General features: G+C 47.9%; 1 protein-coding gene across 5 annotated transcripts in view; it reads left to right on the top strand.

The window, feature by feature from the left end:
- The window catches only part of OC90 (otoconin 90), a 521593-nt gene that overhangs the window by 116149 nt on the left and 378462 nt on the right, over positions 1–26982 (top strand). For all 5 annotated transcript variants that reach the window (XM_086967045.1, XM_086967044.1, XM_086967046.1 and 2 more), the window contains exon 4: positions 13336–13395. In XM_086967045.1, the coding sequence (XP_086823171.1) occupies positions 13336–13395 (60 nt within the window). The remainder of the gene's footprint in view (positions 1–13335; positions 13396–26982) is intronic.

Below are 26982 nucleotides of genomic sequence, written 5' to 3'. Positions count from 1 at the left end.
GCTACTGCCACAATGCTCTCACAAATATGCCCCGTTCTTTACAAACCAGCTCTGATATGGCAATGTCGGGGTCTGAATGTTCATCTTAACCTCCACCCTTTCCTCCTTGGTGGAGGAACATTCTATTCTGGCCTCCAGAAAGGAAATCTCCTGGTCCTGGGAGACCTCAGGTTATGGCTTGGGTCTTCTGATGGACCTGGGAGACCTCGCTATGGCTGGAGGCTCCTGATGGTCTTTGGAGACCTCCTTTTATGGTTTGAGTCTCCTGATGGTCCTGGGAGACCTCAGCTTATGGCTGGAGTCTCCTGATGCTCCTGGGAGACCTCAGTTTATGGTGGGAGTCTCTTGATGGTCCTGGTATATAGTTGCAGTCTCCTTATGGTCCTGGGAGACCTCCCTTTATGACTGGAGGCTCCTGGTGGTACTGGGAGACCTCCGCTAATGGCTGGAGTCTCCTGATGGTCGTGGGAGACCTCAGCTTATGGTTGGAGTCTCCTGAAGGTCCTGGGAGACCTCAGATTGTGGCTGGAGTCTCCTGATTGTCTTGAGTGATCTCAGCATATGGTTGGAGACTCCTGATGGCCCAGGGAGACCTCAGCTTATTAAGGCTGGAGTCTCCTGATGGTCCTGGGAGACCTCAGTTTGTGGCTGGAATCTCCTGATGGTCCTTGGAGACCTCAGCTTATTGCTGGAGTCTTCTGATGGCGCAGCTCTTACATGTTCACATGATGTGGACTCTGTGAATTTGCATTCATCGAACAAGCCATTCATTCTGCTGCTCCCTTACTAGGCCTTCATCTTTGTCTCTTGTGACTTGTTTGTGGCAGAGACACTCTCCAAAGTGCTTTTTAGATTGCGTCTCTCCAGCTATTAACCTCTCAAAAGAGTCATTCCATTTATTAAAGGGATTGCAATCTGCCAATATTGTTCAGGTACTCTCTAAAAGTCTCAACAACTTTGCAAAGGTCTGGCACTTTCTTTTTACGATTAAACAAATACCTGGGAACATTCAGACTGAAATATTGCCTACACGTAACAACCTTTCTTTCAGATCTTACCACCTGTACCTCCTTTGCACCTGTTGATGCAACCAACCTTGATACCGTACCTCCTGTGTACCTGTTGATGCAACCAACCTTTATGCCGCCCTTGCAGGCTGCGCCCACAGGACCCCCATCAGATTCTGCCCGGAGAAGCTAAAGGAGCTCTCTTTCTGCTTCTCAATATCCCCTTGTTGGAATTGTTGAGTCTTCCTTTAGGACAAGGGACCTTCCTCACTACCTTCCTCACTACCTGGAAAAATGCTGTTGTGAAACCCCTCCTGAAAAAGGTTTGCTGCACCCTCGGGATATTAATACCTTTAGTCCAATCTCTCTCACCATTCTGGGTCAGTTAATTGAAACACTACTTTTCCAAGATCTTCAAACATTCACAGGAGAAAATATTTTTACCTTTCTTAACTGGATTTGCAGTTTTGGTGGAAATACTTCAGAGTTCCTGGAAAGCTCCACAGCCCCCTGCAAAGCATGGCCCAGAGGTTAAATATATCACTGGAGGCAGACGGCGGCACCCAGATCTCAGCCCTGCGGCCTGTGTGAAGCCTTTGGCTGGATAACTGTCTCCTTTGTGGAACAAGCTGTGCCTGCCAGCCCCTGCCTGCTCCTGTCTGCCCTTGCCTGCTCCTGTCAGATCCTAACTGCTCCTGTCTGCTCCTGCCTGACTAGCCTGCTCCTGTCAGACGCTGCCTGCCCGCCTGCTCCTGTCAGGCCCTGCCTGTGCCACATGCTCCTGTGTGCCCCTGCCTGCCCTGTCTGCTCCTGCCTGACCCGTCTGCTCCTGTCAGACCCTGCTTGTCCCACCTGCTCCTGTCTACCCCTGCCTGCTCTTATTAGGCCCTGCCTGCTACTGCCCGCCTCTCCCTGCTCCTGTCATACCCTGCTTGCCCCTGCCTGCTCCTGTCAGAACCTGACTGCTCCTGTCTGCCCCTGCCAGCTACTGTCTGCCTCTGCCTGCTCCTGTCAGACCCTACCTGCGCCCGTATGTCCTTGCCTGCTCTTGTTTGGCCCTGCATGCTACTATCTGCCCCTACCTGCTACTGTCTGACCCTGCTCCTGTCAGGTCCTGTCTGCTCCTGTCTGCCCTGCCTTCTCCTGTCTGCCTGTGCCTGCTCCTGTCAGGCCCTGCCTGCTCCTGTCTGCCCCCGCCTGCTCCTGTCAGATCCCGACTGCTCCTGTCTGCCCATGCCTGCTCTTGTCAGGTCCTGCCTGCTCCTGTCTGTCCCTGCCTCTGTCTGCCTGTCTGTGTCTGACCTTGTCAGACCATGCCTGGTCTGCTCCTGTCTGCCCCTGCCTGCTCCTGTCTGCCCCTGCCTGCTCCTGTCAGACCCTGCCTGCCCATGCCTGCTCCCGCCTGCTCCTGCCTGACCCTGCCTGCCCCAGCCTGCTCCTGTCTGCCCCTGCCAGCTCCTGTCTGCCCCTGCCAGCTCCTGTCAAGCCCTGCCTGCTCCTGTCAAGCCCTGTCTTCTCTTGTCTGCCCCTGCTTGCTCCTGTCTGCTCCTGTCTTCCCCTGCCTTCTCCCGACAGCCCCTGCTGCTCTTGTCTACCTCTGCCTGCTCCTGCCAGATCCTGAAAGGGCCCCTTCTCCAGTCAGGTCCTGAAAGTGCCCCTTGACTTTCTGGCCTCAGCTTTGTATCAAGTGGAATCTGGGCCAGTCCTGCAATAGTGTGAATCATTACCTCTGACCTCAAGAGGGACTAAACATGTATTCCTTCTCATGTTGTGAACCCCAGGCCTCCTTCGATCGGTTCCTTTCAATTAAATTGTGCTTCTTTCTCTAAGGCCTCTGCACCTTTACTGTTGGATGCTTCTCTCCTCCCAGTTCCACTTCTCTCTGCATTATTCTTGAGGGCTCTTCTTGGCCATCGTCGGTGCAAGCACAACCCACCCTGCTACCTTCCCAGGTTCTTAACTAAGCAAAGCTATTCTGCTACTAAACCCTGCTACCTTCCCAGGTTCTTAACTAAGCAAAGCTGCTCCGCTACTAAACAAAACACTGCTAAAAGCCCCTTTTTCAGTCACTCATTTCCAAACAGGCTAGTAATCGGCATGGATTGTTCTCATCAATGAATCCTCTCCTTCTTCCTCCACTTACTGAAGCTTAGTTTTATTTCGCATTTAGAGCTCATGATTACCTCTCTCTTTTACCACTGAAATAAACGCAGATCCTTTCTTTCTCTTCTCAATAAACTCTCTTATATTCTTATCCTGTAAGAGCTTTCAGCAGTGCTTGGCCCGTGGGTCGCCCACTAAGATACCTCACTACTACCGACCACCATAACATTATCATTCACCAGCAAATACAGTATTACCTCTCAGAACCACACATTTACTCCAGCACATCTTCACCCGCAAAGCATTGCACTACCATCACATGCAACTGAAATGTCACTACTCACACTGACACTGTCAAACACATATTGTCAATATTACCAGGCAACCACTGTACAACGCCCAAACAATACCACACATCCAGGCACCACATTCTCCTGCTAGCACTTCACGACAAGAAATAGCAGCTCGCTATAAACCCCACCATGGGATTGCCGTCCTTCAAATACATAACCTAGTACCATGAGTTCACCCATCACCTTTACACCACCACACTCCATAGTTGTACTATGAACCCAATAATCTATTACCGCTTAACAGAACCACAGTACTTCCCACCTATCGCCAACCTACCAAACCCCACTACCATGCTACCACTTCCCTCCATTGCCCTCCCACCCACCATGAAGGTACATTCACCTAACCCATTTTATCAACTCCCTTAAACTAACCGCACTCACAACCACACCACAACCAATGCAGTAAAAAGTCATAGCACCACACAATCTCCACAATTGCTCTACTACCTCTAAAAGTCACACTGTACTTCTTACCCACACTGCAGATGAATCGCAATGGAGGCACAGCAATGACTAAATTCAACAACAATATCGCAATATAGTAACACAACATTATAATAACACAGTAGAACAACATATCGTCATAAACACAAAACCTTCATTACAACATTAGAACAACACTACTTAGAAACCAAAAGTAACACATACCATAACACAACAACCATAGCACAAAAACACAAAAATAACACACAACAATAGCACTCAGACACTAAACCAACACACAACAAAGCAATGTGTAAACACAAGACACATAACTCAACCAACTACAAAAGCACATCACAAAACCACAACAAATATGAGAGACAAAATGCAAGCATAACTCCAGAATGACACACCATAGTAGACATACAATAACATCAAATTCAAAACAAAAAACATTTGGAAAACAACATAATAAAATAAAAATGCAACAAAATACCAAAAACACTAAATAGTGCTACAACAGCAACACAGTATATCAAACAACTTGATATAGCAACTCAGCACAGTACTACAAAACTAAAACAAAATCTAAACAATAACAAAAGAGTCATACAACAAAGTAAAAGTAATCAGTCATTTGTATTGTTCTGTTATGTTTGCGATGTTTTGGTATATTGACCTTGTGGTGTGCTGTTGTTTTGCTGTGCTTTTTTATTGCAGTGGTGTTGTATTTAATCAATCAATCATAGCATTTGTAAAGCACGCTACTCACCCGTGAGGGTCTCAAGGTGCTGGGGGGGAGGGGAGGGAGGTGCTGCTACTGCTCGAACAGCCAGGTCTTGAGGTGTCTCTTGAAGGTGAGGTGGTCCTGGGTCAGTCGAAGTTGGACGGGGAGGGATTTCCAGGTCTTGGCGGCCAGGTAAGAGAACGATCTTCCTCCGGAGGTGGTTCCGCGAATCCGTGGGATGGTGGCGAGGGCGAGGCTGGCGGAACGGACCTGGCGGGACAAAGTGTAGAACGTTAGGCGTCTGTTGAGGTAGTCGAAGCCTATGTCGAGGAGAGCCTTGTGTGCGTGGGTGAGGAGCCTGAACGTGATTCTCTTGCTGACTGGAAGCCAGTGCAGGTCTCTCAGGTGGGCGGATATGTGGCTGTGGCGAGGGATGTCGAGGATGAGGCAAGCGGAGGCGTTCTGTATGCGCTAGAGTCTTCTCTGAAGTTTTGCTGTGGTTCCTGCGTAGAGGGCGTTCCTGTAGTCCAACCGGCTGTTGACGAGGGCTTGGGTGATGGTTCTTCTTGTTTCGGTGGGGATCCATCTGAATATCTTTCGGAGCATGCGCAGGGTGTTGAAGCATGAGGATGAGATAGTGTTGACTTGTTTGGACAGTGTGAGCGTGGAGTCCAAGAAGAATCCTAGGTTGCGTGTATGGTCTGTGGGTGTCGGTGCAGTGCCCAGCGCGGTGGGCCACAAGGAGTCGTTCTAGGCGGATGGGATGGTCCTAGGATGAGGACTTCCGTCTTGTCCGAGTTCAGTTTCAGGCGGCTGAGCTTCATCCAGTTTGCGACATCCCTCATTCCTTCCCGGAGGTTGGTCTTGGCGGTGGCTGGGTCTTTGGTGAGGAAGAGGATCAGCTAGGTGTCGTCGGCGTTGGAGATGATGTTGAGGTTGTGTGCATGGACGATGGTGGCGAGGTGGCTCATGTAGACATTGAAGAGAGTCGGGCTGAGCGAGGAGCCTTGGGGTACGCCGCAGATGATCTCGGTGGACGCAGAGTGGAAGGGAGGGAGACAGACTCTCTGGGTTCTGCCGGAGAGGAATGCTGTGATCCAGTCCAGGGCTCTTCCTTGGATCCCTGTGTTGTGGAGGCGAGATCTTAGGGTGCGGTGGCAGACGGTGACGAAGGCGGCTGAGAGGTCAAGGAGGATGAGGACGGCTGTTTCCCCATTGTCGAGCAGGGTCCTGATGTCGTCGGTGGCTGCGATGAGGGCAGTCTCGATGCTGTGGTTGGCGCGGAATTCGGACTGGGATGGGTTGAGGGAGCCATTTGCCTCGAGGAAGGCGGTCAGCTGTTTCTTGACGGTCTTCTCGATGACTTTCGCCAGGAAGGGAAGAAGGGAGATGGGCCGGACGTTATTGAGGTCCTTAGGGTCTGCTGTGGGTTTATTCAGTAGTGTTGATCTCTGCGTGTTTCCAGCTCTCTGGGAAGGTGGCGGTCGAGAAGGAGTTGTTGATGATGTTCCGGAGGTGGGGTGCGATTATGGCATCTGCTTTGTTGAAGATGTGGTCGGGGCATGGATCGGATGGTGAGCCGGAGTGGATGGTATTCATGACATGGGTGGTGTCTTCAATGCTGATGGGGTTCCAGGTGTTGAGGGTGGCGGTGGGGGTGATGGTTCTGTGGCTGATGGCAGAGTCTGGGCACCGAAGCTGTCATGTATGTCAGCGATCTTGCAGTGGAAGAAGGTGGCGAGGGCGTCGCAGAGGGCTTGCGATGGTGGGTTGTCATTGGAGTTGGCGCTGGGGTTGGAGAGTTCTTTCACGATGCTGAAGAGCTCCTTGCTGTTGTGTATGTTGTTGTCTAGGCGCTCCTCGAAAGAAGTCCTCTTGGTGGTGCGGATCAGTTGGTGGTGTATGCAGGTGGCGTTTTTGAGAGCTGCATGGTTTTCTGCCGTCTGTTCGCGGCACCAGATCTTCTCGAGGGTTCGGCAGGATTTCTTAGAGTCCTTGAGTTCGTCGGTGAACCAGGTGGCTATTCTGTTGCCGGGCTTGCCAGGAGGGTTCTTCAGTGGTGCAAGGGTGTTGGCCCAGTTGCTGATCCACTGTGTGAGGTTACATGCGATGGCGTTGGGGTCAGTGGTGTCGGATGGCAGGTTCTGGCTTAGTGACGTTGTGAGCTGGTCGGTGGTGATTTTTCTCCAGCTTCTGCGGGGGATTTGCTGTGGGTGGTGGTGGGATGTAGTCTTCTTGAAGGAGAAGTGGATGCAGCTGTGGTCGGTCCAGTGGAGGCCGGTGGTGTGGCTGTAGATGACGTGGTTGCTGGCGGAGAAGATGGGGTCGAGCGTTTGTCCGGCGTAGTGGGTGGGGGTGGTCATCAGTTTTTTTTAGTTATAGATTGGCTAGGTTGTCGAGCAGTGCGGTGGTGTTGTTATCGTTGAAGTTCTCCAGGTGGAAGTTCAGGTCCTCTAGGAGGATGTAGTCTGTGGAGGCGAGGGCGTACGGGCTGATGAAGTCGGCGATGGCTTCGCTGTATTGTGTACGTGGGTCCAGGGGTCTGAGGGTGGTCTTTGGATCGGTGTGGATCTGGAAGTGTAGGTGTTCGGCGGTGGTGAGGGTTTCCTCGGTGTTGGTTGAGACGCTGATTCGACAATGCACCTTTGAAACAAGAACGCCGGACTCGCAGCTAGGCAAAACACAAGGTCCAGGGACATTCGGACTTCTCTTGGGACACGCAAATATGGCTTCAGATGATCCTCTCGCCTACATTGGAGCGGTCTTAATTAAAACTGACGATTGGATCATATCGATCATTTCTATTCTGCCCATGCGCCCCTAGATACGGCAACTTTTTGATTATTACGGACCTTCAAAGATACGAGGGAAGATTAGCTACAACTATTGAACTTACAAGATACCCTTACCGGGTTGGAATTATCACCGGTCAAGTGGAACTACAACATACGCCATCATTTCAAGAAAGCCCTGAAGAGCCAGAGCAATCTGCACTCTGACGAAACACGTGTCGGCTGGCGTAAGGTCTCTTGGGCAATAAACGACAAAAATTGCTCAAAAAGAAGTGAAATATTATTTTCTAGGACTAAACCTAATAGATGCCTGTTCATAATACGTTGTACCTGAATTGATATGTTGTGTGCATAGGAAATTGTTTGCATGAGACGCTGATGGTGTTCCTGTGGATGAGGCGATTCCTCCTTCGGTTTTGTTGGTGCGGTCTTTCCGGGTGATCTTGTGGCTATGGCGATGTCGGGGGCTGAGGAGGCCTTCATCCAGGTCTCCGCGAGGAAGGCGATGTCCGGAGCTGTAGTGTCAAGGAGGTCCCAGAGTTCGACAGCATGCTTGTGGACGGAGCGGGTGTTGAGCAGGATGCACTTGAGGTGGTTGTTGTTGCATGGTGCTGAGGGTGGGGTGAACGTCTGAAGGCAGGTGAAGTTGCATTCTCAGCAGGAGAATGGTCCGTGGGTGCGCTTCGGGGTGGCTCGGTAGCAGGTGGATGATCGGCGGGTGTTGAGGGCGTGGAGCGTGGCTGTGTCGTATCTCAGTCGGGCTTCTTGGCTGCGGCGGGGGCCAGGGATTCTGGCGCTGGGCGCGGGCCAGGCACGGACGGGCACAGACGGGCTTGCCTTAGGCATGTGCAGCAGCCTGCATTATGAGGGGACGAGGAAGGGAGGAGCAGCTGGGGTGGGGGAGCGGGGACGAATCGGGTCATGGGGGGGGGGCGGAGCCGTAGGGGACGCAGCGGCAGGAAACGCGGGGCGGCAGGAGGGGGGGAGCGGTACAGAACAACGATGGCAAAAAACAAGAAATGGGCACAGAAGGCAAACAAAAACACAGTGGCAACTACGGAGGGGCACAGAAGGCAGACAAAAACAGTGGCAAACACAGGCAGCAGATAACGGAGACAGGGGGCAAACTAAAGGGCAGAGACTACGAAGAAGGACAAGTACAGACAGTAACAGTAACAGATAAAAACTAACAAAAAAATAAACGACAGTGAAGACACACAAAATACTTACAGGCCCACCACTGGGCCACCAGGGATGAGGCGCAGGCAGGAGCCTGCGGGTGGAGGAGGGCCTCATACTCGCAGCAGCGGCGAGGCTCGGGGACACAGCGCCAGCAGGGTGTGTTAACGGGGTGGGGGAGCGGCCTGGCCTGAAACCAGGGACTTGGGTATTGTGTTGTGGCTTCAGCTGAGATTACGTGACCATTCTAAAAGGAATACTAAATCATTGTCTCTGTGTTGTATCAAATCACCATGAGCCTCTAACATTGCTATTAAAAAAGGGCATTGGCAAATGAGTATGCATTTGCTCCTTATAGAAAATTCACTTTGAGTGTATATTTTTGATAAGGTAAACATCATTCTTTTCCTGTATGTTAGCTGACAGTGATGTGCAAAAAGACTATAGGCTCTGTACTATTGATGGAATGATGGAAGCCACCCGTATCATAATGCAGGCCATAGCTTAATAGTGACAGTTTTTTGTATATACTGTGGACACTATGACATGATGGTATCCACTTTAGTATATTTCTGTCTCTGTTATGGTGGCAATTCTTGCCATTGTAATGGCAAATTTGACAGAATGTGGAAATCACTGATATGTTCATACCCACCTCAAACACAATGGGCCCAATTCACAAAGGCAAAGTTAGACTTTTGGTCTAAGTTTAGACCAGAAGTCCAACTTTACTACTTTTCAGTGTGCCCAAAGGTAAGTTGCGAGTAAAATCTTTACGACTGCAGAGTTTCCGCACTCCTAGGGAAGCCACTGCACTCGGAGTGCAATCTCCGCACTTGGGGTAGAGGTCCACCCGAGTGTTGAAACTCCTCAATCATAAAGATACTACTTGCAACTTATCTTTGTGAATACCAAAAAGTAGTAAAGTTAGACTTTTGTTCTAAACGTAGACCAAAAGCCTAACTTTACCTTTGCCCAATGCTGGCTATAGCCTTAGGGCTGCAATTCTTTGGAACAGCGTTGACTCCCATGGCATGATACTGCTCACTCCTATGAGATGGCTGAAATGGCATATTTGAGGTTATTCTTTACATACTGCGGACATTGTTGGTATAATGGTGCCCATGATTGGTGTAATGCTTACACTGGCATAATAGGGGCAATCCTTAGCATTTTAATAGCATTATCACTTCTGTCATTGATTGGTTTAACCTCTCTGCACATATCCTTGCCATCACACATTTATCCATATTCAATTATTTTTTACTATTCTTTTAAGCAATTACCCATTCAAATATCCATTCATGCATTCATTCACTTACCTATCAATTATCCATTCATTGAAACACTCATTTATCCATTCATGTAGACACCCATTCAACATTTTTTACATTCTCAGATTTACCAATGGAGCCACTAAAACACAGCACAAACTCTGCAATAAAGAAGCAATGCCAGTGAAGCATATAGCCAGACGTATTGGCTTTACCAATGCTTAAATATTTTCCGAACACGGATGTATTTTCTTTTGCTGTGGCAAGTACCATTCTATTGATTTTGTTTGATCCTGGGAGCTAACTTCCAATGGTGAATATTTTAACACTCATTTACCATAGTTTCGGTGACGGGGGAATGCTAGGCAGAACAGGAGATAGGAAATGCTAGTTGCATGAGCATGGCATTTGTGTTTTTTTTACTCAATAAATGGGAGTATTTTCTTAAAAACATGGACACATGCACATTGTGCTCGCTGTAGTTTTCTCTTCGGTTGGATTACATCAACAATAGATTGTGAGGGCGCTCCGGATTTCATCCAGAGCTCTCGGGGCCGTAGTTAGTACTGTGCTGAGGGGGGCCGCTGCTGCGGGGGCCTGTGTTACGCCCCTGAAGTCAAGAAATTAACCCTCTGGTAGCTTGTCACAAAAGCAGTCAGGCTTAATTTAGAGGCAATGTGTTAAACATTTATGCAGCACACAAACAGCAATAAAGTTAAAACACAACACAAGAACAATGCCAAACCAATTTAGAAGAATAGAGTACATTTAATATTTCATTTTCTAGTTTTTAGGGAAAATAGCAACTATAAGCATGAAGCGCCACTTGCAGTCATTTAGTCGCACTAGACTGAAGAAATTTGCAAGTTCACACCAACCGAAATGGAGCGTGGGTTGATACAGGGACAAGGTTAGTGCAGCTGAAAAAGTTACCTTTTAAGTCTGGTGTGAACAATACCATTCGCGGTGAAGTAGGCCGTGAGGAGCACCCTGAGTGTAGCGGATGGTTGTCTCCTTAGCGCTCAGAGCAGGTCGGGAGGCTGCGACGGTCGCCAATGTAGGCCGAAGAGCCGGTCGGGTGTCTCGGACGGCCGTTTCTGTAGCTTTGTATTGGCGGTTGTAATGCTCTATTGTTGCCATAGTACGAAGTGCAGGGCTCATATTGCCAGGCCCGGACTGGCCGTTGAGGGCACCGGGCAATTCCCCGGTGGGCCGCATGGTTGGAGGCCGGTTTTGGGCCCCTGGGGCCGTTTTTATTAAAGGGCCGTTATGCTGCAAAAACGGCCCTGTATCAAAAACGGCCGAAAACCGGCCCTGTCACAGAGCGCGGTCGCACCTCTCCCCCCTCCGCTCTCCTCCCGGAGGGGGGGAAGGGGGCCGGCCGAGCACTTTGCCAGGGCCGGTTCTGGTTGCCAGGCCGGCCCTGCATATTGCCAGTCGTCCGAGAAAATCATTATCGGAGTGAAGAGCAGGTTTCGCCAGAGCTTTACATTGGTGTTTGTTTTTCTTTCTCTTTCCATCTTTCTTTCTTTCTTTCTTTCTTTCTTTCTTTCTTTCTTTCTTTCTTTCTTTTTTTCTTTCTTTCTTCATTTTTCTTGCCTTCATTCTTGCCTTCTCTTCTTTCCTTCTGTTTTGCCTTATTTATTGCTCACCTTCTTTCTTGATTTCTTGATTTCTTGATTTCTTTCTTTCTTTCTTTCTTTCTTGCCTTCTTTCTCAAATGACAAGAGGCTGATGACCATCAATACAGGTTTCGCCAGAGCTTTACATTGGTGTTTGTTTGTTTTTCTTTCTCTTTCCATCTTTCTTTCTTTCTTTCTTTCTTTCTTACTTTCTTTCTTTCTTTCTTCATTTTTCTTTCCTTCTTTCTTGCCTTCTCTTCTTTCCTTCTGTTTTGCCTTATTTATTGCTCACCTTCTTTCTTGATTTCTTTCTTTCTTTTTTTCTTTTTTGCCTTCTTTCTCAAAAAACAAGAGGCTGATGACCATCAATGCCATTGATGGTGTGCACTATATAAGTAAAATAACATTTAAATAAAATGGAACAAAACAAAATAATCAAATATCTCTAACAATAGTGCCTTCTGAGATGCGACTTTCTAAATGTAGTGCTATTACATCTGCTTCTAATACAAGAATTCTCCTTGAGGAAAATATTTTTTAATGCTGAGAGACCCCTTCTTAACACCCACTCAAGTTCACGTCTTTTCCCTTCCGTGTTGCTTCCTGGAAGCAGACTTAGCCTTTCCCTAAGACAAGATAAAACCTGCAACCCTGATGAGGGTGGAAAACAGGCAGCAAAATATTTTTGAGTACTCGGAAACGTGCAATGTTTATGAGTGTTCACCACCTTGGCAAGGACACCAGCTTTCAGATGCTGTTAAAATACCGACTGTTTGATGGAATTTTTACATGTGAGTAAATCCATTTATGAAAGTAAAATCATGTTTTGTGATTTACAAAATGTGTCCTCACTTAAGTGTGTAAGGTTAGGAATGCAATGGCAATTTATTATTCACTACACATGAAATAGGTTCAAATCAAGCAAGACATCAATCATTGGGATCTTGAGGAACTGCAGGTTGTTGGACTTTTAGCCATTGTACCACTGTACTCACAGTGGCAATCCATCCACCACCACACTGCAGGCCCAACCCCAGTATTACAAGTGTGGCGGTCGGTCCACCACAGGACTGCTGCATCTGCCAGGGATCCAGGATCCGGCAGCAATACAGCAGAGGTCAGGAGCAGAGATATGCTGTCAGTCCGCTGCAGCGCTGCCGAGCACATTCAGAGTTGTCCTTTCACTGCCCTATTCATGGTGATGATCCTGCCATGAAGTGGTTGGCGGAAAGGCAAATAACAGCCGCTCCTGGGCCTGGCGGTGAATGCGGGGGGAATAACTTTTGCCCCCCTGGATTTGAACCCCCAGTTCCTGTACAGTGTGGCATGCATGCCACACTGTACAGGAACATGTAGTCGTTGCTTTGACGGCGGCGGTCTGCATGTTAGTCTCTCCCATTAGACTATCAGACCACCATCATCAGGAAGCCGCTTCAACGCCTGCCTGCCATGGATTACAATTGTAATCCGGCGGGTGGGCGCATTATGGGTTTGGCCATCCTATAGCAGATGGCACGTGGATGCACTGCTGGAGGACCGTCAAAGTTTTAATTAGGACCTTAGTCTGAAGAACAAAATCCGCTTATGTCACATTGAGGATTGTTTATCAACTAATTTCTACTTAATAGAAACAGTTTGATCTAGCTACGTTTGACCCACTGTAAAGTACATTTCAATCAAAAACCATGATGAACACCACAAAAAATAGAGCTTAATTGAGTCCATGATTAAACATATTTCGGAATGTTTGTATCATACATCACACTCTATTATTTCTTTATGTATTATAATTCTAGATTCTTGAAACGGTCCTTATTGTTTTATCCTTCAATTATATATTTTTTATTTCTAGAAAATATTACATTCTTCAATGGAGTTTTCAAAAATGTGGAAAGTGTGACATTATTTTTTGGTAAGTATATCATATTTTAACTTGGGAATGCATGAGTGTAATTTGTAAGCCAATCAAGAAGAGTGTTCATCTGTTTTCTACTACCGACCTCTAGCCTGTAATACAAAGTAAATTCAAGCATTTTTAGATTTTCTTGCACCTCTCGCAGTCAATAGGCCTCACTTTTGATCCTGGGTCATCTAATTGTCTTTGTGGACCATACAATGGACCTATTACCGGAAATTCTTTTATAAGGGCTAGTCAAGAGTGGTCTTGTAACTCATGCCAAAGGCCATGCCTTTTTACAAAAGATATGATGGAAAATATTTGTTCAGAGTTTCCTATTATGGGGGTCTGATTATATTTAGTCTTCCTTACCCATTGATAAGGCTTTCATCACTAATGTCCTTAAAACAAAATGCTCTCATGTCATGGAGGGACTGTATAAAAAACTCACCTCTGCCTTTCTGGGCATTCGAAATAATAACATCTACAGACATGCAGGCTTACACCACTTATGACATATATTTCCCCATAATAAAGGGAAAGTCAGGTACAGAACCTAAATTAACCTGTGCTCACCCTCAGATAGTTTGGCACAGGACAATCAGGCTTAACTTAGGAGGCAATGTGTAAAGTATTTGTGCACACTTTAATTACAGTATCATTGGGGCATGGCCTGCAGCCGGAGGGTATGGTCGCTCTCTAACGCGGCTCCCGGCCTTCGCCTGATAATCCGCCGCATATATCCGATATCTGACCGGGGACTCCTCTGAGATCGGGAGATCCTCGACAAGAACCCGAGGTGCACACCAGGGCCACGAAGCAGAGCGCACGATTGGCGCCGTGAGGGAGAACGAGCCAGTTGTTGAGGGAGCCCGGTCGCACACAAGATGGCGCCCGCCGCAGAGACCCGACACTGAAGACGCTCTGACCGCCGGTGCTGGCGACGAAACCAAGCCCGCAGCACCTCAGCCTGCCCTTCCGCTGCCGATCAGAGTGGATTGGACGACCTCTGCGGCTGTCTGAGACCCGCTGTACCACCGGGGGACCCAGGTGAGGCGCACTGGAGGAGAAGCTTACAGCCGCCCATAGCCTCGGGTGGTATCTACGCGATGCCCCGTCTTCTGGACCTAGACTTTCTGGGTGCCCCAAAACCTGATCTTTCTGCCTCCCATATTGACTGTGGCCCCCGCACCCCGACTTCCTGGCAGCCCTTCACCGCACTGGGGAGATCAGTAGCGGTATTCAATATTTTACGCTGGCGAGTAAAGTCCAGGCCCCGGGGAGATTGGCTCACTGCGCTTCACCATATCAGTGCAAAGAGTCCCGGCCTTGCCCCACATCCGACGGACTGGTCCTGCTCTCTAATGCGCATCGGAGCCCTGGCAGCAGCGATGGGGGTACTGGCCCCTCTGCAAATCGATTTAGAGCCTGGGCTGGAAGTGGCTGCTACCTGGTCTCCTTGCACGACACGGTCTGGGCCTAGGTGATCTGTGTCTCGAACTGGGACTACTTGGGACAGATCTGGAGCCCCCTAGACTCCCCCTGCTCAACACCCACTTTGAGGATCTTATACCCCGCTGGGGTGGAAGAGGCTAGTTGACCAGTTCAGCTGGACTTTTAGTGGGCGTGAGCTGCGGACCTGGGACCTTTGCGGCTCTCCCCTGTGAATTCACTGTGGCGACTCTACTCCCAGGCCACTTGAACTGCGGCTACGGTCACCACCAGGAAGAGTTCCTGCCCTCACAGTCCGTTTTACGTTTAATGCTCCTGTGGGCTAGTACTGAAATTCCTGATGGCGTCGTCCAAGGGGGCCAAATCATCGACTAAGAGACAGATTAATAAACTCTCCTGGGGCTCCAAGGGCGACAACAAGGTTGCGACTTCATCCAGAGACCCAAAACTCACGTCCCCATCGCCAGGAGGAAAGTCTCTCACCCTTGAAGACGTTATGGAGGCGATTGCGGGGGTCCGGTCCTCCCTAGAGACCCGTATCGACCCGGTTAACATTGAGGTGACCCTACTAAGAGCGGACCTGCGGAAAATGGACACAAAGGTCAAGGATGTCGAGGTCAAAACTGCAGCCCTTATCGACGACACGTCCACCCTCCAGCAACAAGTTGCCCAGCTTCAGAAACAGCAGAAGCAAATGGGGGACCTCTTGGATGACTATGAAGGGAGGGCAAGACAGAACAACATCCGTATCCTGGGCGTTCCGGAAAGGATGGAGCTGCCAGCAGCGGACCTAATTGTTGAGGACCTCATCACAAAATATCTCCAGCCCAAAAACCTCTCCAATTATTTCTCAATTGAATGGGCCCACAGGGTCCCTGGGGGGAAGGTGAAACCGCCCCTCCCGCCCCATCATTGCGAGGGTCTTCAACTTTCGAGACCGAGACGCAATCCTCCAGACGGTATGCTCGGGACCGCCTTTACTCCTGGAGAACACCCGTATCACGATTTTCCCTGACTTTACGATGAAGGTGCAGGCACAAAGACGCAGCTTTCTAGAAGTCAAGAAAGCCCTCCGAGATAAACACATAAAATATTCTATGCTCTTCCCTGCCAAGTTGCGAGTGGAAATGGACAGTAAGGTCTGGTTCTTCCTATCACCGGACGAGGTATGGGACTGGCTGGAGGGTTGGCGCCGTGTCGGGAGGTCCCCGATGAAACGTGACTCCCCTGACGACCACCCAAGTGATAACAACCTGCCAGGAAGCCAAGAGCTGTTTACTGGAACCAACGAGGATGGGGAATGACAATTCTCTACCACAAGGGGTTTAGGAGGAGTCACAGTACGGACCCTGCATATCTGATTTAAGCCCACCAGGCTGGAGGTGACGAGTTGCAGCCACATACTTCTTTCTTCCCCCGAAGGGCTCTTTCCCCTGCCCAGAACGGGCTGAAACAGTGGACCAAATTGTATCTTTTATAATATGTGAAAAAGCACTGGGTTATATATTTTTTTTGTACAGACCTTGCTATGTCAGATTATTCTACTACTTTTATCGGGCGAGAGGCTTCAATGGCTCACCAGGTAACCTTGATATGGTTGGGAGGGCGACAGGCACTCTGCCTAGTTGGGGAGTGGATAGTTTCAAATCCGTGGGCAGGGAAGCAGGGAGGGGGATGGGAAGGGGGGAACTTTTACATTTCGTTGTTGTATTGTGGGGTTTCATTAGTGCTTATTGCAGAGCCTTTCCTAGTCACAAGTCACTTTTCCTACTGGGTCCAACCGTGGAATATCTGCTACTCCGAGAGTTACCTTCCCCCGAGACGTCCAGGTACCCCCTGACATTACGCCCCTAACACCGTCGAAATCTGGTCACACATGTCACTTTTCCTCTGGTCAAAGACACAGACCCCAATACCACTATTACCATGCCATAAACCACTTGTAGGACCATCACGATAATGTTGTGGAATGTTAACGGGCTGGGACACAAAATAAAACGGAGTATAGTCCTTCAGTTTTACGACGCCACTCCCCGGACATAGTATTGCTGCAAGAAACACATCTAGTGGGTAACACGTGTCAAGCACTCCAAAGAGGTGGCTACAGATTACTAGTTCACGCTGGGTTCACCTCTGGCTCCCGTGGTACGGCGATTCTTGTTAAGAAAAATCTAGCCCTAACCTACACAGCGACATGGGCTGATCCACTAGGCCGCTTTGCATTAGTTGAGGCTACCTGGGAAGGGCGCCCCCTGAAACTTGCGTCGATCTACCTCCCACCGACCCTAGGCCGAGACTCCCTCTGGGAGCTAGGCCCCCAACTACTGGGCCTGCCTACCGGTACACTTCTCATAGGGGGAGACCTAAACATGACGATAAACGACGAACTAGATTGTCACCCTAAGCGCACCTCACATAGACATAGCACTAACCTGTCAGACTTCATACAGGCAATGGGACTCGAAGATATTTGGCAACACTACTACCCTGACACGCCTTATTTTACACACTATTCTAACGCGCACAGAAGTATGTCCCGTATCGATTATTTTCTCTGTCCCGCAACAGACTTAGATTTCTTCAAGCGGCCTAAGGGCCTTCCCCGAGGTATCTCGGACCATTCTCCTATCACAGTAGAACTAACGTATCACCGCCCATTCACCCGGGGTCCCATAATTATTAATCCTTGGCTCCTCCAGATCCCTGACATTTAGGACAGCCTGATAGAAGAGACCGGACACTATTTTGAAGAAGAAAATGTCGGCTCAGTGGGGTCCGCAGTCACAATCTGGGAGGCATACCTAGCGGTTATTAAGGGTCAGGCACTAGCGCTGAAAATGGGATACTTACGTAAATACGACGAACAGATCTCTCAGGCTGAGTCTGACCTCCTTAGTCTTGAAACATCGCATAATGCAGCCCCCTCGGTCGAGACAGCCGTAGAACCCAACATCTTGTATATAAATCCTTGGCTCAAGAGTAGGCGAAGACTCGTTTACTCCACACTCGACACCGTATATATGAGCACGGGGACACCGCAGGAAAGATGCTGGCGTGGTTGGAGCGACAGGAACAGGGATCTAGATGGGTCTCTTCCATAGTGAGGTCGGACGGGTCCAAGATCGTGGATCCACAGGCCATCGCGGAAGCCTTTGCTGATCACCTGGAAAGAGTCTACACAGCGAGGGCATACTACTCCTCGGAATATTCCAGGCAATTGTTTTTTTTTTTTTTTAAATATATTTTTATTTTAAACTTCAAAAAGCACACATTTTAAAAGAATACACATTTTCCTCTTACATTTGTTCATCTCACAGTATAAAAAGAAATCTTAAATCAAAACAAAATAAGCTCAAGAGAAGGAAGCCAATGCATCAAAGTATCATATTATAACATTTTGAAAACAAATTCGTAAATCATCAACAAATCCTATCAGCCTATTCCTGTTCTCCACTTCTCCAAGGGTCCCCATATTTTGATACCTCGAGCTCTCCCCATCCTACCTTTTCTTGCATATATATGTTTCTCTAGATTATGTATAGCAATAAGATTCGATAACCATATTTGCATGGATGGGGGACTCTTATCTAGCCATACTCTAGCTAACATTAATCTGAAGACAGCAGCTACCATAAACAAAAACATTGCATCGCCTGGATCCATTTGAACATTTCCCGCGTCAACTCCCAACATAATTAAACTTACTGTAAGAGTTATCTTTATCCTTAGTGAGTTGACTAAAAAATGCTCAATATCCTTAATTAATGTATATAGCTGAGGACATGTAGCAAACATGTGGACAATATCTGCCTCAGTGGAGTTACATCTGGGGCAAGTAATACCCTCGGTACCCCCCATTTCGCAATCCTGGCTGGAGTGTGATACAATGAGAATAAAGTTTTGTAATGTTGGGATTGCAGGGGGGCAGAGCAGAGAATGGACCGACCTAGTTCCAGGGATTCGTTAAAAGATTCAGGAGTAGCCTCTATTCTCTCCCCCCATTTATCCCTATGCTTATCCAGGTCGTCTGGTCTATTTTTTGCTGAATCAGCATATATTGTCCTAATGGAGTGTTCCTCCCCCGTAGTTATCCCTTCCATCAATTCATTTGGTTGAAAACCCAACGGCCCCCCCTTGTTTGTTTCTAAAAAACTCCTAATCTGAAGGTATTTAAAAAAGTCCCTTATATTTATTTTATATACATTTACCAGATCCTCAAATTGTACAATCACCTCTGAATTTATTAAATCCCCAACTTGATGTATCCCTTTGTCTTCCCAGCTCGCCATTACTGAATCAGCAAAAATTTATTCAGGGAAGGTTTTATTTTTATAGACTTTGGTGTATCTATTGAATCTTCCCATGCCTGTCTTTTTCAAAAAGGAGCTCCAAATTTTAAGTGCCGCCCTAAGAGTCTTATATGTCTGTCTTCTAAGATAGCCCAAATCCGTAAAGTACAGGAAACAATTTTCTGCATTTTGGCCTAATACCACTTCGTAAGCTTCAATTGACATATTAATGGTCTTCGATAACCCCCCGCCTCCTCCTATTAGTCCCTGCATATACTGGAGAGCAGCAGCCAAATAATACAATCTAAAATCAGGTGCACCCCAACCCCCTCTATCCCTTGGCAAAGTGATGAATTTATAAGCCCTACGGGTTTTTCCTTGGGCCCAAATAAATCTGTTAGCTACACTCTCCAACATATTGAACCATTTGTTCTCGAAAATTAGAGGTATTGACCAAAATAAATACAAAAATTTAGGCAAGACCATCATTTTCAACACATTCGTGCATCCTACCAAAGAAAGGTGCAAGTTATTTATCCTTCCAGGTCACTTTTTACCTTCGCTATCAGTGGCTTCATATTGCGCTCGACTATCTCCTCCAAATTTGCAGATATATCAATCCCTAAATATATTGCGCTGTTGACCACCCTGTTATCCAGACTAGTTGCAAACCTATTCATGATTATCTGAGTTTTTGTTTTGTTTAGGCTGTATCCTGAGACTAGCCCAAAGCCGTGCGCCTCTGCTTCTACTCCCACCATAGCTATATCCGGATTCGGAGTCAGTATAGCCACGTCAACAACGTAGGCGAGAGTTTTCACAGTGCAGCCATTTAGTGACATAGACTGAATTTCAGGGTTTCCCTCTAATTTGCGGAGTAGTGGCTCTATATATAGGGCGAAAAGCAATGGGGAAGACGGACAGCCCTGGCGAGTCCCTCTTTGTATATGCACTAAATCTGAGTGCCCTCCATTTACTCTAATTTTTGCAACCGGGTCTCTATATAGGGCTTGTATGGCCAGTATGTATCCTGGCCCGATACCACACCACTTCATAACTTCCCATAGATATTCCCAGGCGACCCTATCAAAAGCCTTCTCAGCATCTAAAAAGAGTGCTGAAATAGGGTCGCCTGTAACCTCTGCGCATCAATCATAGTAATCGCTGTCCTAATATGCTGTGTAGTACCCTTCCCGGGTATAAAGCCATGCTGTGATGGGCTCACCAGATGTTCAATACAGCCTGCTAGTCTCTTTGCCAACATCTTTGAATATACCTTAACATCTGAATTCATCAGTGTGATTGGCCTGTAAGATCCAGGGAGAGTTAAGGGCTTCCCTTTTTTAGCAATGACAATTATATCGGCCCCTCGCCATGAATCCGGTGACTGCCCCCCTTGTTGTACATATAACATAACCTCAAACATATAAATCAGCAAACAATCACGAAATACTTTGTAAAACTCAACCGGAATTTGATCAGGTCCAGATGCCTTTCCTGATGGTAAACTACTTAATGCATCGATGAATTCCTCCAGGCCTAGGGTAGATTCTAACATTTCACCTTCTTCCTTTGAGATAGATGAGGGGAGAATGTCTTTAAGATAATTGCTAATTTCCACTATTCCCCCTGTGTCTTCCCGTGTATACAGTTTTTCGTAGAATACTCTAAAAACATCTCTTATCCAATCCGGGTCTGTAACAGTGACACCCAGTGGATCCAATATCTCTTTTATCTCTGCAGCTACCCTCTGCTGTCTAACTTTAACCGCAAGGATATGACCCACTTTCTCACTACACTCATAAGCCTCTTCTTTTTTAGCCAAGTATTTTTCAGCAAGCTTTCTAGAAAAGCTTTCTACAGCTTCTGCCTTCAACGCTACCAATTTTAGTAATACGTGTTCCAGGCTGGATTTAGATTCTACTGCAGCAGCTAATTTTCCTTCCTCTATATTCAATTTTTGCCGGATAGCTTCAATCTTTAACCTCTCTTTCTTGCGTCTTGTCAATACATAGCACAATGTTTCTCCTCTAACCCGAGCTTTGAAGCAATCCCAAGTTTGTCCTATAGAGGCAGTACCATGATTAATCTCCCAAAAGGACCTAATCCACCCCTCCATGTGCTTCCTATATTCGGCATCTTGAAGAAGACTCCTCTCAAAAGTCCATGTTGACCTCTTACTCTGTGATTGCGGAACCTTCACTGTCAATATTAATGGACTATGATCGGAAATAATCCTTGGTTGCTTTTCAATCAGTGTCTCCGAAGCCAAAGACCTTGAGACTAAAAAGTAGTCTAATCTTACCAACACCTGATGTGGTGCTGAAAAAAAAGTACTGCTATCTAACAGTGGATGTTGCATCACCCAGGGATCTACCAAAAGATTATTGTTGACCATGTTGGCAATAGCCCTATTTACCTTTCTCTTTCTACCACTGTACACCGCTCCTGTATTCATAAATGAACTTGTAGGGTCATGTAGATTAAAATCGCCACAACATATTACTGGCTCAGGCCACTGTGCTAATTCTGTATCTATAAATTGCCATATCTCCGGATCATCCTCAGTAGATCCATATATGGTTACTAATGTTAACCTGAGGCCTTTAAAACATAATTCCGCCATGGCCCATCTCCCCCATTGGTCTTCTTTCTTTCTTTTAACTATCACATCTCTTCTTCTTCCCAGGATTGCAACTCCTCTTGTCCTAGATCCTTGCCTACTAGCTGCGAGTACATCAAAGCCCAATTGATTCATTAAATATATCTGCTTTTCCTCTATATGCGTTTCCTGTAAGCATACTAAGTCCACTTGTAGAGTTCTAATATAAGCTGCTACATTCGCCCTTTTCCTTGGATCATTTAAACCACATACATTTATAGAGACTAACTTACATGACATTGTGCATTGTAGAAAAAAACATTTCTTCGTATCCCAGCTATTTCTTTAGCCATCCTTTCCCCCTTTCCAATCTTTCTCCTCCCTTCTCTACTCAAAAATATAGACAACAAACTGTGGGGCATATTATCAAGCCTGTGCGCTAAAATTATCGCCGCTTTATCGGCCGAAAACGGCCGATAAAGCGGCGATAATGGGCTTGATAATATGCTCTGTGGAATTCCAATCGAAGCCCATGTTAGATGTCTTCACATCTAACATGTGCTTCGATTGGAATTCCACAGAGCATATTATCAAGCCCATTATCGCCGCTTTATCGGTCGTTTTCGGCCGATAAAGCGGCGATAATTTTAGCGCACAGGCTTGATAATATGGGTCTGTATATGTAATCAATGTGTGCTAAAAAACATAACCAAACTATACACTTCCACTGTTTTTTGGTCTCCCACCCCCTCCCCTCCCCCTCCCCTCCCCTTCCCTCCCTACCCCCCTCCCTACAGGCAAATAGGTCAGCAATGACCTATGTGTGGCCGCTTCCTGGTTGTGTTAGTCGCACCCCTCTCCCATCCTCTCCAGTGTCCCCCCTTTCTACCGCATAAACGTCTCCTCAAAAAACCATAGTATTAATTTGAGAATCCTCAGCCATCTTAACGGAGATCAATCTCTTTTTTCTTCTCCCTTCCCAACTCCTGAATAAACTCCTGTGCTTTCACTTCCGACATAAACATCCTGACCCTGCCCTTTGTGATCACTTTCAATCTGGCTGGGAATAGCAAATATGCCTCTGATCCTAAGGCCTGAAACTGCGAGATCATTTTCCTGAGCCTCCACCTCCTCTCAACTGTCACATGACAGAAGTCTGGTCTAGAAAAGAAGGTAACACCCTCCACAGTTCTTTTACTGTCAGGTCTGGCTTTCTGAATGATTTCTTCTCGGAGCAGAAAGTTTCCAACATACACTAATATTGCTCTGGGGAGTGGCGCTTTTGAGCCTCCTTCGGCTCCGTATGACTTACGCTGGACAAAGGGGAACCTATGCGCCCTCTGAATCTCTGCCTCCCACTGCCACTGGGACTCAGGAAAAGCACCCTTTAGTAGTTTGACCACGAACCCCCTAGGGTCCTGCCCTTCAAGCCCTTCTGCCACCCCCAAAATGCGAACATTATTGCGTCTTTGACGATTTTCGAAATCCTCCATCTTCCAAAGAAAATCGTCTGCCTTCTTTTCCTGTTGTGTTTTAAATTCGCTAAAGCTGCGGAAGTCATCCTCCATCTTGCCTGTTCTTTCCTCCACCTCAGCAACTCTCCCCGCCAGGCCTTCATATAATTTGTTTGTTTTCCGGAGCATCTTTTGAATCTTCTTAAAGTCTTGTCTTGTTTTACGACTTGTAGATCTCGCTTCAGTTTGTATTTGTTTCAACATGTTGAATACCATTCCTAGTGCATCATCTTGTCTTGGGCCTGTTTCTTGCTCTTCCTGGTATGTCTGCGATGTTGCCGAATAGTCCCAATCCAGTTTCCTCTCGGCACCCTTTGTGGGCGATCTTTCGTGCCTGCAACGCCTTATCTGTTTCCTTTTTTGTGTGGAGTCTTTGCCTATATCAGTTCCTGAGGAGGTAGAGGCTGACCATGAATCCTCTTCATCTTCATCCTCCTCCTTCTCCACCTCCTCTTCCTCCTCTTCATCTGTTATCTCCCCCTCCTGTTGTATAGAGTCGGAATCCTCATTTACTGAGAAGAAATGCTCCCTCTCCAATGAGCATACATCTTCCTTCTCCCTGAGATGCCCGGCTTCTACCTTTTCTGCCAACAAGCTTACAGAACTTCCCCATGTTGGTTTAGGGGATTTAGCCAATAGTTCTGCTTCCACCTGCATGATTGCCTGCAACATATCTGTATTTTCTTGCCCCCTTGGCTCCCCTTTACCGCTTTCCTTATCCACAGTAGTCCCTTCTTCGCACACCCTCCTCTGCAGAGTCTCCTTCTCTCCTTTCTTTTCGGCGCATTTCACAACCCTCTGTCCCGCATTCTCATCTACCTTCTCATCTGTGCTCCTGCCGGCGTTCTGTTCGAGATTTGCAGAAAGCGGTTGCTTAGCAACAGCCGGCTCGGCGTCTGTCACGTCTCCAGCTCCCGTTGTTGCTGCTGCCGCTGCGTCCTCGAGGACGCTCCGTTGACTAACTCCAGGATCTGATTCTGTATCGCCGGGGACTTCTGCTGCCAAGACCGCCGTCTCTGAGTTGGCCGAGTTGGCTGGACGGGTAAATGATTCCGGTAAGGTGGGCTGCCTAAGGGGGGTTTCTTTATTTTTTGTTTTCAAAATCGCTGGCTTTTCCGATGCTTTGATGCGCCCTTTCGCCGTAGCGCTCTCCTCTCCACCCAGTGGTTTCCCTTTCAGGTCCGGTTTCTTTTTTGTAGGAGGCGCAGTCACTTTCTTAATAGCGCCTGGGTTCTTCACCGGTATCTGTGTCTTCAGCGCGACGGGTGTCTCTGGTTCAGTGGGGGTTGATTTACTGATCTCAATCCCGTCTCTAGCTTTCATCTTGTCAGCCTTTGCAGATCTTAGTGGCATTTTTGTGCGCAGCGAGTCGCTTAAGTCCTTGATTCCTAGTACCGATATGTTCTTAACTTGCCTCAGCAGGCTGCCTGTGAGTGCCCGCAATTTCCTTGTAAGTCTGCCGAATTCAGCCACCACCCTGCCTCTAAGCCGGCTAGTAGTTGACTGTGCAGGATTGAATAGAATGCACTCCCCAGTTCCGAAGCCAACTTTCATGCGGGCAAAGTCAACAGCCATCCGTTGGGTCTAGCGCTATCATTATAGCGCCCAGCTACTTCATGTTGTTGCGTCCGGATGGGAGAGAGGTTTCGGTGCGACTGCTCACCACAACCCACCCGCGGCCATCTTGCCTTCACCGACCACCCATATTCCAGGCAATTGTTAGAGGAAATGCGCTTACCCACCCTCTCAGAGTCCGACAAAGAGACTTTAGACGCAGACATAACTGTAGATGAGCTCACCACGGCAGTTTTTAGCGTTAACTCTGGCAAGTCGATGGGTCCAAATGGTGTCCCCATTGAGTTCTTGAAAGCAATGGCTCTCGAAACGGTCCCACATCTGAAGAATATGTTTGAAGAGAGTCGAGAGAGAGGTATCCTGCCTCCCGCCCAGAGGCTCGCCTCCATAGCAGTTATCCTCAAGCCTAATAAACCACCCTCTGATTGCGGTTCCTATAGACCAATCTCTCTCATCAATGCAGAGGCCAAGGTCCTGGCCAAGTTACTGGCGGCTCGCCTACTCCTCGTGCTTCCCTCCCTAATCCATGATGATCAATCGGGCTTCCTCCCGGGCCGGAATAAGGCCCTCAAACTGCGACGAGTCAATAACGTCCTAAGTCGGCAATCTACCATGCAACACGATGCCACCATTTTATCCCTTGACGCCACAATGGCGTTTGACTCGATCGAATGATCCTATCTCTTTGAGGTTCTTCGTAGATTTGGCTTCGAACCCAAATTTATCCAATGGGTGCGACTTCTTTATACCGACCTATTGGGTCAAGTGTGGGTCCATAACCACACATCTCGACAATTCCGACTCCACAGGGGGACCCGAAAAGGTTGCCCCCTATCGCCATTACTATTTGCCCTCACTCTGGAACCCTTGGCCCATTGGGTTCGTACAGACGTGTCCATTAGAGGCCTCCAATGGAACGACGAGATACTAGACAAAATTTCTCTCTATGCCGATGACATCCTGGTATATGGAGCCTCCCCTCGATCTTCAATTAACAGCCTCTTCCATGTCCTCACTAACTTTGGGAAATATTCGGGCTACTCGATCAATTGGTCCAAATCAATACTTTATGTGCTGCATGGCCCCCCGCCCAAGCTGCCTAAAGGGTTTACCATTACGACGGCTCTGGATGGATTTAAGTACCTAGGTATCTTCATCACGCCGGACCCGGTGGTGTTCCTCGACCAGAATCTAATGGGCCCCCTGCAAAGGCTGCACAAGGACGTAGCCCACTGGCGCTCTCTTCCACTATTACCCCCTTTTCTGAATCATTTTTGTCCACCATAAGCGTGGAAGGGTATACTCAGATGTGAGTCCCTAGCTCATTGCACCATCAGGATTCAAGCAAGCCGGGCCGAAGACGGCTGAAATGCCAGAAACCGGTCCCCGGTAGCTTGTTTCCTTCCCAGTATAAGAATTGGCTTGGTAGTTTGGTCTGCCCTGTTCCCATGATGCACTGGGCCAGGGTCAGACTAATTTGCATATAGCCAAGTTCTGAGCTGGGATGGTGCAGTGAGCTAAAAAACGGTGATGGATCAAGCCCTGATCTTTGGACTGGGTAAGAGTGGTCTGCTTAATTCAGACACTCTGTTCATCACCACCCCCTTTTCTGAATCATTTTTGTCCACGATAAGCGTGGAAGGGTATACTCAGATGTGAGTCCCTAGCTCATTGCACCATCAGGATTCAAGCAAGCCGGGCCGAAGACGGCTGAAATGCCAGAAACCGGTCCCTGGTAGCTTGTTTCCTTCCCAGTATAAGAATTGGCTTGGTAGTTTGGTCTGCCCTGTTCCCATGATGCACTGGGCCAGGGTCAGACTAATTTGCATATAGCCAAGTTCTGAGCTGGGATGGTGCAGTGAGCTAAAAAACGGTGATGGATCAAGCCCTGATCTTTGGACTGGGTAAGAGTGGTCTGCTTAATTCAGACACTCTGTTCATCACCACCCCCTTTTCTGAATCACTATTTAAAATACTAGCACTCCTGCGTTTCTTATACGCCCTGCATAACTGTCCCTTTCCAGTCCCAGACTCCTACTTTGATGCCGTGGAGAGTGACATACGTCAACTGTTGTGGGACGGCGGGGCAGCCCGCATAGCCCTTCATAAACTCACCCAAGGCTGGTATGACGGGGGTATAGCCCTGCCCAACCTGCGTCTCTACTACTGG

This window comes from Lissotriton vulgaris, chromosome 4_1 (genome assembly GCF_964263255.1).
Source record: "Lissotriton vulgaris chromosome 4_1, aLisVul1.2, whole genome shotgun sequence".
In the NCBI taxonomy this organism is placed as follows: Eukaryota; Metazoa; Chordata; class Amphibia; order Caudata; family Salamandridae; genus Lissotriton; species Lissotriton vulgaris.
The sequence above is the reverse complement of the archived record's forward strand: the minus strand, read 5'-3'. Positions and strand labels throughout refer to the sequence as shown.